Consider the following 13,578-nt stretch of genomic DNA (forward strand, 5'->3'; position numbering starts at 1 on the left):
TAAAAATGCTTCAAAAATGGGCATAGAAGGAACCTACCTCCACATAGTAAGGCTATATATGAAAAGCCCACAGCAAACATTATTCTCAGTGGTGAAAAACTGAAAGCATTCCCTCTGAGATCAGGAACAAGACAAGGGTGTCCAGGCTCACCACTATTATTCAACATAGTTTTGGAAGCCCTAGCTATGGCAATTAGAGAAGAAAAAGAAATAAAAGGAGTCCATATCAGAAAAGAAGAAGTAAAACTCTAACTGTTTGCAGATGGCATGATACTATAAATAGAAACCCAACAGAAACTATCAGAAAATTACTAGAGCTAATCAGTGAATTCAGCAAAGTTGCAGGATACAAGGTCAGTACACAGAAATCACTTGCATTCCTATATACTAACAATGAAAAATCAGAAAGAAATTAAGGAATCAATCCCATTCACCATTGCAACAAAAAGAATAAAATACCTAGGAATAAACCTACCTAAGGAGACAAAAGACCTGTATACAGAAAAATTATAAGACACTGATGAAAGAAATCAAAGATGACATAAACAGATGGAGAGATATTCCATGTTCCTGTGTAGGAAGAATCAACAGTGTGAAAATGACTACACTACCAAATGCAGTCTACAGACTCAACGTGATCCCTATCAAATTACCAATGGCATTTTTCACAGAACTAGAACAAAAATTTCACAGTTCACATGGAAACACAAAAGATTCCAAATAGCCAAAGCAGTCTTGAGAAAGAAGAATGGAGCTGGAGGAATCAACTTTCCTGACTTCGGTCTATACTACAAAGCTATAGTCATCAAGAGGGTATGGTACTGGCACAAAAACAGAAATATAGACCAATGGAACAAGATAGAGAACCCAGAGATAAACCCACACACTTATGGGTACCTTATTTTTGACAAAGGAGACAAGAATATGCAATGAGGCAAAGACAGCAGCTTCAATAAGTGGTGCTGGGAAAACTGGACAGCTATGTGCAAAAGAATGAAATTAGAACACTACCTAACATCACACACAAAGATAAACTCAAAATGGATTAAAGATCTACATGTAAGACCAGAAACTATAAAATTCTTAGAGGAAAACATAGGTAGAACACTCGACATAAATCAAAGCAAGATCTTCTATGACCCACCTCCTACAGTAATGGAAATAAAAACAAAAATAAACAAGTGGGACCTAATTAAACTTAAAAGCTTTTGCAAAGCAAAGGAAACTACAAACAAGGTGAAAAGACAGCCCTCATTATGGGAGAAAATAATAGCAAGGGAAGCAACTGACAAAGAATTAATTTCCAAAATATACAGCAAGCTCATACAACTCAATACCAGAAAAGCAAACAATCCAATCAAACAGTGGGAAGGGGACCTGAAGAGAAATTTCTCCAAAGAAGACCTGCAGATGACTAACAAGCACATGAAAAGATGCTCAGCATCACTTATTATTATAGAAAATACAAATTAAAACTACAATGAGATACCATCTCACACCAGTCAGAATGGCCATCATCAAAAAATCTACAAACAATAAATGCTGAAGAGGATGCTAAGAAAAGGGAACACTCTTGCGTTTTTGGTGGGAATGTAAACTGAAACAGCCACTATGGAAGATGGTATAGAGATTCCTTAAAAAGCTAGGAATAAAACCACCATATGACCCAGCAATCCCACTCCTAGGTTTATACCCTGAGGAAACCAAAATTGAAAAAGACACATGTACCCCAGTGTTCATTGCAGCGCTATTTACAACAGCTATAACAGGGAAGCAACCTAGATGTCCATTGACAGATGAACAGATAAAAAAGCTGTGGTACATACATACAATGAAGTACTGCTGCTGCTGCTAAGTCGCTTCAGTCGTGTCCGACTCTGTGCTACCCCATAGACGGCAGCCCACCAGGCTCCCCAGTCCCTGGGATTCCCCAGGCAAGAACACTGGAGTGGGTTGCCATTTCCTTTTCCAATTCATGAAAGTGAAAAATGAAAGTGAAGTCGCTCAGTCGTGTCCGACTCTTCGCGACCCCATGGACTTCAGCCTACCAAGCTCCTCCGTCCATGGGGTTTTCCAGGCAAGAGTACTGGAGTGGGATGCCATTGCCTTCTCTGCAATGAAGTACTACTCGGCCATAAAAAGGAACACATTTGAGTCAGTTCTAACGAGGTGGATGAACCTAGAGCCTATTACACAGAGTGAAGTATACTAACATATATATGGAATCTAGAAAGATGGTACTGATGAACTTATTTCCAGGGCAACAGTGGAGAAACATAGAGAACAGACCATGGACATGAGGGTAGAGGAGGAGGGAGAACAGGAGATATGTGGAGAGAGTAACATGGAAACTTACAATACCATATGTAAAATAGATAGCCCGTGGGAATTTGCTGTATGACTTAGGGAGCTCAAACAGGGACTCTGTGACAGGCTGAAGGTTGGGATGAAGAGGGAGATGGGAGGGAGGTTCAGGAGGGAGGGGACATGAGTGTACCTATGGCTCATTATTGTTGATGTATGACAGAAAACCACAAAATTCTGTAAAACAATAATCTTTCAATTAAAAAAAAATTTTATGCTAAATGACTAAATAATTTTTTTCAGTATTCAGAGAAGACATGTTTAAATTCTATAGTATAATTTTCTGGTACACGGTGTGCTTTATTTTCTTTTTTATGTTAGTGTTTATCAGAAACTTTCCTCCTTTTCAAAATTGGTCAATTATTAGCAAATGGTCTGAGACATGTTTTAGTTGTTGAATAGAGCATTATCTTTAGTAATCAACATGATAATCTGCTTGGGTTGGAGATTCATTCGTATTATACAGTATATTTTCTAGTTCTGATTGTGCAAAATAGCAGCGATTCATACCACTCCACTCCCACATTTCCAGGGTAGAATATTGTCATATATATTATTACATGTATATAATTACATGTATAATATATAATTACATGTATAATACATTATTACATGTATATGACAATATTATTATGACAATAACAATACATTATTACATGTATACATGCAACATTTATTTACTGTCAGGCATCATTCTAAGCACATTGCGTATATTAGTTTATGTAATGCTTTTAAAAAACCCAATAAAATAGATTCTATTATTATTAACATCTTATAGATGAAGAGACTGAAATACATTGAGGTAAAGTAGTTTTCTCAAGGTAACATAACTAACAAGATAAAATCTGAACCCAGACAGTCTGAATCCAGGGCCCATATTCTTGATCACTGTTCTGTAAAATCTTTCTGTAAGTTTATAAGAAAAATGCAGCCATCATTACAATTCAGCTTTAGAACATTTTCATTACTGCCAACAGTTCTTCTGTGCTCTTTTGCAATCAATCGCACTTTCACCTCAGCCTCAGACAAACACTGATCATGGGCTTCCCTCATAACTCAGTTGGTAAAGAATCCGCCTGCAATGCGGGAGACCCCAGTTCAATTCCCGGGAAGATGTGCTGGAGAAGGGATAGGCTACCCCCTCCAGTATTCTTGGGCTTTCCTTGTGGCTCAGCTGGCAAGGAATCTGCCTGCAATGCGAGAGACGTGGGTTTGATCCCTGGTTTGGAAGATCCCCTGGAGAAGGGAAAGGCTATCCACTCCAGTATTCTGGCCTGGAGAATTCCATGGACTGTATAGTCCATAGGGTCCCAAAGAGTCAGACACAACTGAGCGACTTTCACTTTCATGGACTTCCTTTTCTGACTGTTTTATAAAACTGGAATTAGACAGTATATGTAATCTATTGTTTCTGGTTTCTTGAACTTATAATAATGCTTTTGAGGTTTGTCCATGTTATGGAATATATCAATAGTTGGTTCCTTTTTATTTATGATACTGTGTTGTGTGGATATAACATCTGTTTTTCTGTTTATCTGTTCGGCAACTGATGAACATGAACATTAGGTCTGTTTTCAGTTTGGGGTTTATTTGGATAGTGTTGCTGTATCTATCTGCATGCAAGACTGGGTGGACATGCTTTCATTCTTGTGTTGATATCTAGAAGCATTACTGGGTTATATGGTAAATTTATGTTTCTCTTTTTAAGAAAATTCTGAATTATTTTTCTGAGAAGCTTAATATTTTATATTCCCATCAACAATGTTAGGAGGGTTACAGTTTCTTCACATTATTATTAAAAACACTTGGTATCATCAGTCATTTTTATTTTAGTCATTCTGTTGTGTGTGAATTAGCAGTTAATTATGGTTTCAGTTTGTATTTTTCCAAGGATTCATGATAATGAGCATTTTTTCATGTTCTTATAAATCACCGGTGTATCTACTTTGGAAAAATATATTTTCAAATCTGTTGCCCAATTGAGGGTGTTTTTCCTATTTCAACTCTTTAAAGTTCTTTATAAATTCTGAACACAAGTTCTTTGCCAAATAGATAACTTGCAATTATTTTCTCCTCATTGGTGGCATGTCTTAAGTTGTGGTGCACAGGCTTAGTTGCTCTGAGGCATGTGGGACACATTTCCCTGACCAGGGATCGAATCCACATTCCCTGCATTGCAAGGCAGATTCTTAACCACTGGCCCATCAGGGAAATCCCCTTGTCTTATCTTCTTAAAAGATATCCTTGAAGAGCAAAAGTTTGTAGTTTTAATGAAGTCCAGTTTATAATTTTTTCTCTTGATGGTACTGTTGGTACCAAATATTAAGAAATCTTTATCCAAAAAAAAAAAAGAAACTTGTATCTAACTCAAGGTAATAGAGATATTTTTTCTATGCTTTCATTTGGAAATTCATTTTTTGAGTTGTTTTGTATATGGTGTGAGGTATGGAGTGGAGTTTGGGGTTTTGTTTTTATTTTTCTTTTTTTTACTCACATAGATATCCAATTTTTACTGCATTTGTTGAAAAGACTTTTTTCTCCATTAGTCATCTTGGTACCTTTTATCAAAAGTCAATTGACCATAAATGGAGGGATTCACTTTTGAATTTTCAATGTTTTCCAAGTGATCAATTTATATCTGTGCTATGCTAATATCACTGTCTTGGTTACTGTAACTTTAAACAATGTTTTGAAATCAAAAAGTGTAGGTCCTCAAGCTTTGTTTTTCCAAAATTTTTTGGCTGTTCTGGGTCCTTTACATTTGCATATAAATTTTAATGTCAGCCTGTCAGTTTCTAAAGACCTGCTGGGATTTTCATAGACATTTCATTCAATCTATGGATTAATTTGTGGAGAATCCTCTCTTAAAAATACTGAGTCTTACAACCTATGAAAATGAAATAACTCTCTGTTTATTTAGAAGTTCTTTAATTTCTGTGAAATGTTTTCTTTTTCATTTTTTTTTTAGTGAACAAGTCATGTTAAAGTGGATTCCTGAATAGTTTTTTTCTGTTAATACCATTGTGAATGGAGCTGTTCTTTTAATTTCATTTTTGGATTATTTGTTCCTAGTATATTAAAATACTATTGATTTTTATATATTATATCCTGTGATATTGATTACCTTATTTATTAGTTCTTTATAGATTCTAAAGAATTTTATACATATAGAATCATCCACAAAAAAAGACAGTTTTCTTTCTTGTCTATTTGTATACCTTTATTATTTTTTTTCTTTAATATCTTTTTAAAATATCTTTTTCTTACCTTGTTGTACTGGCTAGAACCTTTAGTACAAAGTTGCATAGAAGTGGTGAGTTCAGACATCTTTGCTTTATTCCCATTCTTAGGAAAAACATTCCATCTTTCACATTTATCTTTCTTTATATATAATCTAAGCCATAGGGTTCCCCTCCTCACCTCACCCCCACACTCACCCTTTATCAGCTTGAGGAAATTCCCTTCTAGTCACAGTTTGTTGAGAGGTTTTATCACAGGTATTGGATTTTGTGGAATGATTCGGCTATATACATTGAGATGTTATGTAGTTTTGTCTTTTATTCTATTATTATTTTATTCTATTCCATTAATTAATTTTCAGTATTGAAACAACCTTGTCTTCCTGGGATAAATCCTATGTGGCCCTGGTGTATAGTCTTGTTTATATACTGCTGAATTAGGTTTGCTAAGTTTATGATAAAGATTTTTGTACTGTAATGGATATTTATTTGTAATTTTCTTTTGATCTTTGTCTAGTTTTGGCATAAGGTCTCAGAATAAGTTGGAAAGAGTTAGATTCTCCTTTATATTCTAAAAAAGTTTGGGTCAGGTTGGTATGATAGCTCTGAATGTTTCATAGAATTCCCCATTAAAGCCATCTAGACCCAAGCTTTTCTTTGTGGGAAAATGTTTAATTACTGACAGTATTTTTATTTGTTTCTGGGTATTTTTATATTTTCTATTTCTTCTTGAGTTAATTTTGGTAATTTGTTTCTTTCTGTGAATTTGTTCAGTTTGTCTAAATTATATAGTTTGCATGAAGTTGTTTATAGTATCCTCTTATAATCCTTTTAATTTCTCTGGCATCAATGGTGGTGTCATCTTTTCATTCCTGACCTTGGTAATTAAGTATTTTGTCTTGTTTTGTTTTATCTTTATTTTGGTCAGTCTAGGTAAAAGTTTATCAGTAAGACTTTTGGTCTCTTCATTTTCTCTGTTGTTTTTATGTTCCATTTCATTGAATTTTACTGTGATCTTTTTGGTTTTGGTTTAATTTGCTCACTCTAAGTTTCTTAAAGTGGAAACTTAAATTGATTTGAGACCTTTCTTTTTTGGGGGGGTTTAAAGTTGTGAATTTCCTTTTAAGCTATGCTTTATCTATATCCTAAGCACGTTGATTTCTTGTAGGTTTTTTCCATTCAGTTCAAAGTATTTTCTAATTCCAAACATATATATATATATATATATATACACACACACACACACACACACACACACATCTATATGTGTGTGTGTGTATGTGTGTGTGTATTTCTGATTTCCTTTCAGATTTCTTTGTTATTTAAATCCAGTGCTAGTATTTCCAAAATTACTCTCTGTTGTTGATTCCTAATTTAATTCTGCTATAATGAAAGATCATATTTTCCATTCCAATTATTTTGAGATTTGTTATATTGCTTAGCATATGATTAAATGGAGAATTTTCATGTCTACCTGAAAAGAATGTATTCTGCTGTTAGAAGCTGTGTTTTATAAATGTTATTTTAATTATATAATTCGTTTTCTATATTCCATTGATTCTGTTTTTTCCATGAATTATTGAGAGGACTATTTAAATTTTCAACTGTAATTGTGGAATTACTCAGTTCTCCTTTCGATTCTGTCATTTTTGTTTTAGCATTTTGGAGACTCTTGTTCAGTGCCTATACATTTTTAATTGTTAAATCTCCCAGAATTATTGGCCCTTTATTATGAAATTTCCTTTTTTTTTTTTAACTTTAGTAATATTTCTTGTCTTGAAGTCTATTTTGTCTGATACTGATACAGGTATTCCATCTGTCTTATGGTTACTCTTTATATGGTATATCTTTTTCTCTCCTACCTGCATCCTGTTTTTATATTAAAATCTAAAGTGTGACCATTGTAGACAGCATATATATCTTTTTTATACACTCTGATAATTTCTGCCTTTGATCTGTTTATTCCATTCACATTTAATGTAGTTATTGATATGGTTGGATTTACATCTTCCAATGTGCTGTTTGTTTTCTATATGTCTTAGGGCTTTTTGTATTATTGTTCCTCTCTTCCTTCTTTTGTGTTAAACAGATACTTGTAGGAGGCCGTTTTAATTCCTCTCTGATTTTTAAACTATATTTTTAAAAGACAGTTTCTTAATAATTGATTTAGGGGTTAAATTATGCATTTTGTCTTATCAGAATCTACTTAATTGGCTTAATTCTAGGGAAATGTAGCTACTTTGATCCAATATAGCTCCATTTCTTCTCCAATATTGTATTAATGACTAATTCTAGTAAAATATTGACTTAATTCTGTGTGCTGTGCTTAGTCGCTCAGTCGTGTCCAATTCTTAGGACCCCATAGACTGTAGCCTGCCAGGCACCTCTGTCCATGGGATTCTCCAGGCAAGAATACTAGAATGGGTTACCATTTCCTTCTCCAAGTAAAATATAGCTACTTTGATGCAGTAGAGCTCCATTTTGTGGAGCTATAGTATTGACTTATTCTAGTAAAATATAGTTACTTTGATCCAGTATAGCTCCATTTCTTCTCCAGCTTTGTGTTATTAATTTTACGTTGCATTTATATTTTTATGAACCTAGAAATGCAGTGTTACAATGATTGCTTCATACAATTGTAAGATCTTTAAAGAAATTAAGACAAGAAAGATAAATGTGTTTATATAGTTTTTTACTTACATATTTACCATTTCTAGTACTCTTTATTTCTTCCTGTCAATTTGAGTATTGTCCAGTGTCTTCTCCTTTCATCTGGGACAACTTCTGTTAACTATTTCTGCTAATAACACATATCTTCAATTGTTGTTTATCTGGAAATATCTTTATTTCACCTTTGTTTTTGTAAGATAGTGTTACTGAATAAAGAATTGTAAAAAGGTTTTTTCTTTTAGCACCTTGAATATGTTATTCCACTGCCTTCCGGCCTCTCTCATTTTTGTGAACAAGTCAGCATTAATCATATTGCTTTCCCTTGTATATGATTAGTCATTTTATCTTGCTGCTTTGAAGATGTTTTCTTTGTCTTTTAACAACTTGAATATGAGGTGTCTCTGTATGAATTTCTTTGTGCTTACCATACTTGGCATTGTTTGAACTTCTTGAATTAAAGGTTAATGTTTTTCATCAGATTGGGACATTGTCAACCATTATTTCTGCAAATATTTTTTCTTTGCCCTTTGTCTCTCTCCTTCTAAGCTTCTTATTACATGTATGCTGATACTGTTTATATCCTACAAGATTCTGAGGCTCTGTTCATTTTTTTTTTTTTTCGTGTTTTTTGTTCTCTGTATTCTTCAGACTGGATGATCTCTATTGATTTATCTTCAAGTTCTGACTGAGTCTGAGTCTTTTGACCTCAACCTGCTCTTGGGCTTAAGGAGTGAGTTTTAAAGTCTGAGTTATTGTACTTTCCAAGTCTATAACTTTTATATTTTAAATAGTTTCTCTTTCTATATTGAAATTCTCTTTGTTGTGTCATTGCCATCATATCTTCCTTTAATTCTTTAAATATAATTTCCTTTTATTCTTTTGACATATTTATAGTAGCTGTTTTGAAGTCTTGTCTGCTAAATCCTATATCTGGGCCCATTCAGAGACATTTTCTATCTTTTTTCCTTCATTATGGATTACATAATGTTTTTGTCAGAATTTTGACTTTTAAAAATAATATTTCAGAGCAACTCTGCACTCTGATTATTTTTTCTTACTTGAGGATTGTTTTTATTTATATTGTTTTGTTTTAATATCTTTCTTGGTTGTAATCTATGGACTGTTTCTGCCATATTGTCCAGCTGCTGATTTCTGTACTAAGGATTACACTGTGTCTGCATAGCTTAGTTATTATTCAGTGATTAATCAGAGGTTGTGCACAAACACCGTGATCCAGTCTATGCTGATGGGGCTGTTTGTGTGTTGAAGAGCATATTCAATATTCAGGCAGTTTTCAAGTCTTCTGCAGTGAGTTTTAAAGCTTGGGTTACCCCAATGTTCATCGTAGCACTGTTTATAATAGCCAGGACATGGAAGCAACCTAGATGTCCATCAGCAGATGAACGGACAAGAAAGCTGTTGTACATATACACAATGGAGTATTACTCAGCCATTAAAAAGAATACATTTGAATCAGTTCTAATGAGGTGGATAAAACTGGAGCCTATTATACAGAGTGAAGTAAGCCAGAAAGAAAAACACCAATACAGTATACTAACGCATATATATGGAATTTAGAAAGATGGTAACGATAACCCTGTATGCGAGACAGCAAAAGATGTATAGAACAGTCTTTTGGACTATGTGGGAGAGGGAGAGGGTGGGATGATTTGGGAGAATGGCATTGAAACATGTATAATATCATATATGAAACGAGTCGCCAGTCCAGGTTCGATGCTTGATACTGGATGCTTGGGGCTGGTGCACTGGGATGACCCAGAGGGATAGTACGGGGAGGGAGTGGGGTTCGGGATGGGGAACACATGTATACCTGTGGCGGATTCATGTTGATGTATGCCAAAACCAATACAATATTGTAAAGTAATTAACCCCCAATTAAAATAAATAAATTTATATTAAAAAATAATAAATAAAAATAAAGCTTGGGTTATTGTACTTTCAAGTCTGTATCAGTTTAAACTTCCCTTTGGGTCCTCTTGGATCTCTCCTATGGAATAGTTTCCTTGCCAACCTGGGATATATGAAAAGCTTATCTGGGCCTTCTTTGCCTCTCTTGTTTACATTTTTTATATTCACTTTTTTGCTAGACCATCTGTCTACTCGTCACCCCTACTAAGGCCACAATTTCAGACTAGCAAAGCTGGATACTTTCCCTGTTCATTCCCTACAGTTGCTTTTTTTTTTTTTTTTTAATAGACAGTATCACTTATATGGGTTTTTTTGGCTGCTTCTCTAAATCATGTCAACCCTCTCTGGCAGTAAAGCTCCTGCTTGTCATGGAGCCACACCCTGCACTGACTGAGCTGTGGAGGAACAGGAGCAGCACTAAACAAGAACACCACAGACTCCCACTGTGCTCATGCAGAATTTAGCAGTTTTTCGTGAAGAAATGCTTCTCAGATTGTTGTTTGTGATTGTTAGATGTCCAGGACCATGAAGTTATTGCTTTTGATAATTTTGTCCAACTTCATAATTATTTCTTAGAAGATTTGCTGACTTACCTATTCTGTCATCACTGGAAGTCCTGTCTCCCTGGCAACTTTTAAAATGGCATGTTCACTTAAAAAGAACCATTCTATAGAGCCTTTGTACCATTTTGGTACAAATTTTCAGTCTCTGGAAATCAAAACAGTTGTTAACCATACCATCCACCTTGCTGTACAATCTGTTATCTTAATCCTGTTTAAGGGATTTTATACTTCAACAATAATTTTTAGTAACTTTTTTGTGTATTCCCCTCTTTTGAAAACCATATAAGTGGCATCTGACTCTGATGCTGAATTTAATGGAAATTTATAAATAAGTTGCTTTAAAATTTTCCTTTAATAGTGAAGATATATATATATATTATATTTTGTCTTTTCCATAATATAGAATGTTTAAATGGTTAACATTTGTGCTGCAGTATAGCTTTCTGGCTCATGAAAAATGAAAGCTATCAGCGATCTGGGCAATAAGATTCATCGCCAATAGTCACTAGCAACAGCACACAGCATTTTAATATCAGTGAGGTCCACAGCTAGCAGTAAGAGCTGGTGTAATTGAAAGACGTTTAGGTGCAATCATTCTGCTGTTTGTTCCTTGCCAGGTTCAACATGGGATTGTGTGAGTATTTGAAGAAAATAGCAATTTAAAAAAATCTTTGAAATGTAAAAGGGTGGATGAATGCTTAGATTTAAGAAACGTTGTAATTTTTAAATCATGTGGCTCTAAAATAAAAGGGATTTTATTTGTCTTGGTTGATTAAAGCTTTAGAAAAGCTACTCCTTGGTTACAAGTGAACCGATAATTCTGGTCTAATGTTGCCGTGGTAACAACTCATGCTGATATAATTGAGAACATCTTATACATCCTGGTTCGAACATTTTCTCCCTGCCATTTTGAGTTGTTCTAGCGGTATATGAAGGAGGCTAGAATAGCTTGAAAGAAATCAAATCTAGTTATACACATCTTTGGCATTAATCTGATGTTTACTAGTGATCTCTTGCACTGAACAGTTAAGCTTTGCTTCTAGAGGCTTTTCTTTTTAAAACAAAAGAAAGCTCTTTTCATTTTCTCTGTGCTGCATGCTCTAGTGTATGTGTTTACACCATCGGTTCTTCTACCTCTAGAGATTAGCATAACTCCCTTTGCTGTTGGATTGTTGTTTTGAGCAATATGTTTTGGAAAGGTTGATTTTCATCATGAGTGGTAAGTATGCTCTCTGAGACTCTGTAACTTTGTATTTTTAAAAAATATTTAACTGTAAGAGGGGAAAAAATGTTTTTCAGAGGGGTAATTGTAAAGCCAGAGCTACAATGAGTTACATTTTCTCTTGATGCTTTTTCATTTAGGGCTTACAGTAATTTGCCTTTTAAATCCATCAAGAACTGTGAACAATTAATACCACTATTAATAGTCAATACCAGGAATCAGTTTCTAGTCTATCTTATGGTTTAATTTATTATATTCACTAATATGTTGTTATTAATTGTGTTATAAATTAGTGAGTAAAAGATCCACTATGGTAAAAGGAATTTTTTTTTAGTATCTAATCCTGAAAATAATTAAACTTCCCATTTATTGGCTTTGTCATTCTAATATTAATTTTTATCAATTTCTTTTTGGTTATATAAAAAATACTCAATCTTGAATAAGATGTTGCCAAAATTTTATTGATTTATTGGTTGCTTTTAACTGTAATTCATTGAGAAATAGGGATTTAATGATGAAATAAATATATGCCTTTTGGTTTTGGAGGCTTGGCTAAAATTTTTAGCATAATTTTTAGGGAAATAATTTGTTAGAATAAGTACTTTTGGGATGATTTCCTTTTTGTTTTATAACATGATTTATTTTTTTCTAAACATTTCTAAAAAATGTTTTTTGAGAAAATATACTACAGTATATACTGCAGTTTATCAGAGGGTAAAAGCTGTTCACTTTAAGCCAAACCTGCAGCTAAAAATAGATACCCTGTTGTTAGAGTGAGTAATATTTGCGTAGAGCATAATTCATTAGCATCTTTTTGCTTAGCTAGAAAAAGAGGATGTTTATTAGGTTAACCTTTGAATCAGATGCGTGTTTAGGAAAGGTATTTTATGGTTATTCATAACTGTCTATAATTTATACTTAAAAGATTTGGATTGGAATTCAGAACCTGAGAGAGATGGATTTTTGCTGTATAGCGGTAGAATTCAAAATAAGTGAACCTTTTCTTCCATAATTAGAGACCACCTTATTGTTGCAAATAAACATTTAGCTGTATAATATACACCTCTTCAGTGCTATTAGGTATTTACTTATAAAGTGATATTAGACATTAAAAGAACATTTTTACATGCAGCATATTAAGAATTAATTGTTATTATTATCCTGTTATTTTTCTGTTAGATGTAGATGTTTCTGTTCTAGTGTGTTAAATTTGGGCTAATATTACAAAAGCAACATGTTAACATTTCTTAGGACTTCTTAGATACCAATCAAAACTGAATATACCTGGTTATCATACTTAAAATAATGGATTTCTTTGAATCCAGGCAGTGTGTTTTTCTATTTGACAGTGTTTTAGAAGTTTTACAATTGAATGTGTTGGTTTTAGCTGAAGAAAATTGTTACTGCTTCTCTATTGCTTGACTTTTCTTTCAAGAAAGCTATGGATTTTTCAGATAGTTTGATATACTTGATCATATTGGTCTGCCTTTATAGCCTTTTCTACCTCAGGAATTATAGTAGTGACAGCTAAACATTCTGACTTTTTCAGAATTGTCCAATTTCAATTAATTTTGTACATAAGTGGTTACAT

At 33.7% G+C, this 13,578-nt stretch overlaps 1 protein-coding gene across 11 annotated transcripts in view; it reads left to right on the forward strand.

Annotated features, from left to right (window-relative positions):
* The window catches only part of PRKACB (protein kinase cAMP-activated catalytic subunit beta), a 151,493-nt gene that overhangs the window by 71,250 nt on the left and 66,665 nt on the right, over positions 1 to 13,578 (forward strand). For 2 of the 11 annotated variants that reach the window (XM_086390778.1, XM_086390781.1), the window contains exon 1: positions 11,375 to 11,399. The exons of 5 other annotated variants lie outside the window; for them this stretch is intronic. In XM_086390778.1, the coding sequence (XP_086246904.1) occupies positions 11,390 to 11,399 (10 nt within the window). In that variant the 5' untranslated portion in view covers positions 11,375 to 11,389. Of the gene's footprint in view, positions 1 to 7,344; positions 11,400 to 11,605; positions 11,985 to 13,578 lie in introns of those variants that run through there. 4 more of the 11 variants (XM_086390779.1, XM_086390782.1, XM_086390783.1 and 1 more) reach the window with 3 other exon arrangements.

Source organism: Bos grunniens, chromosome 3 (assembly GCF_055505025.1).
Source record: "Bos grunniens cultivar Pamir isolate PY7600 chromosome 3, Bosgru_T2T1.0, whole genome shotgun sequence".
In the NCBI taxonomy this organism is placed as follows: Eukaryota; Metazoa; Chordata; class Mammalia; order Artiodactyla; family Bovidae; genus Bos; species Bos grunniens.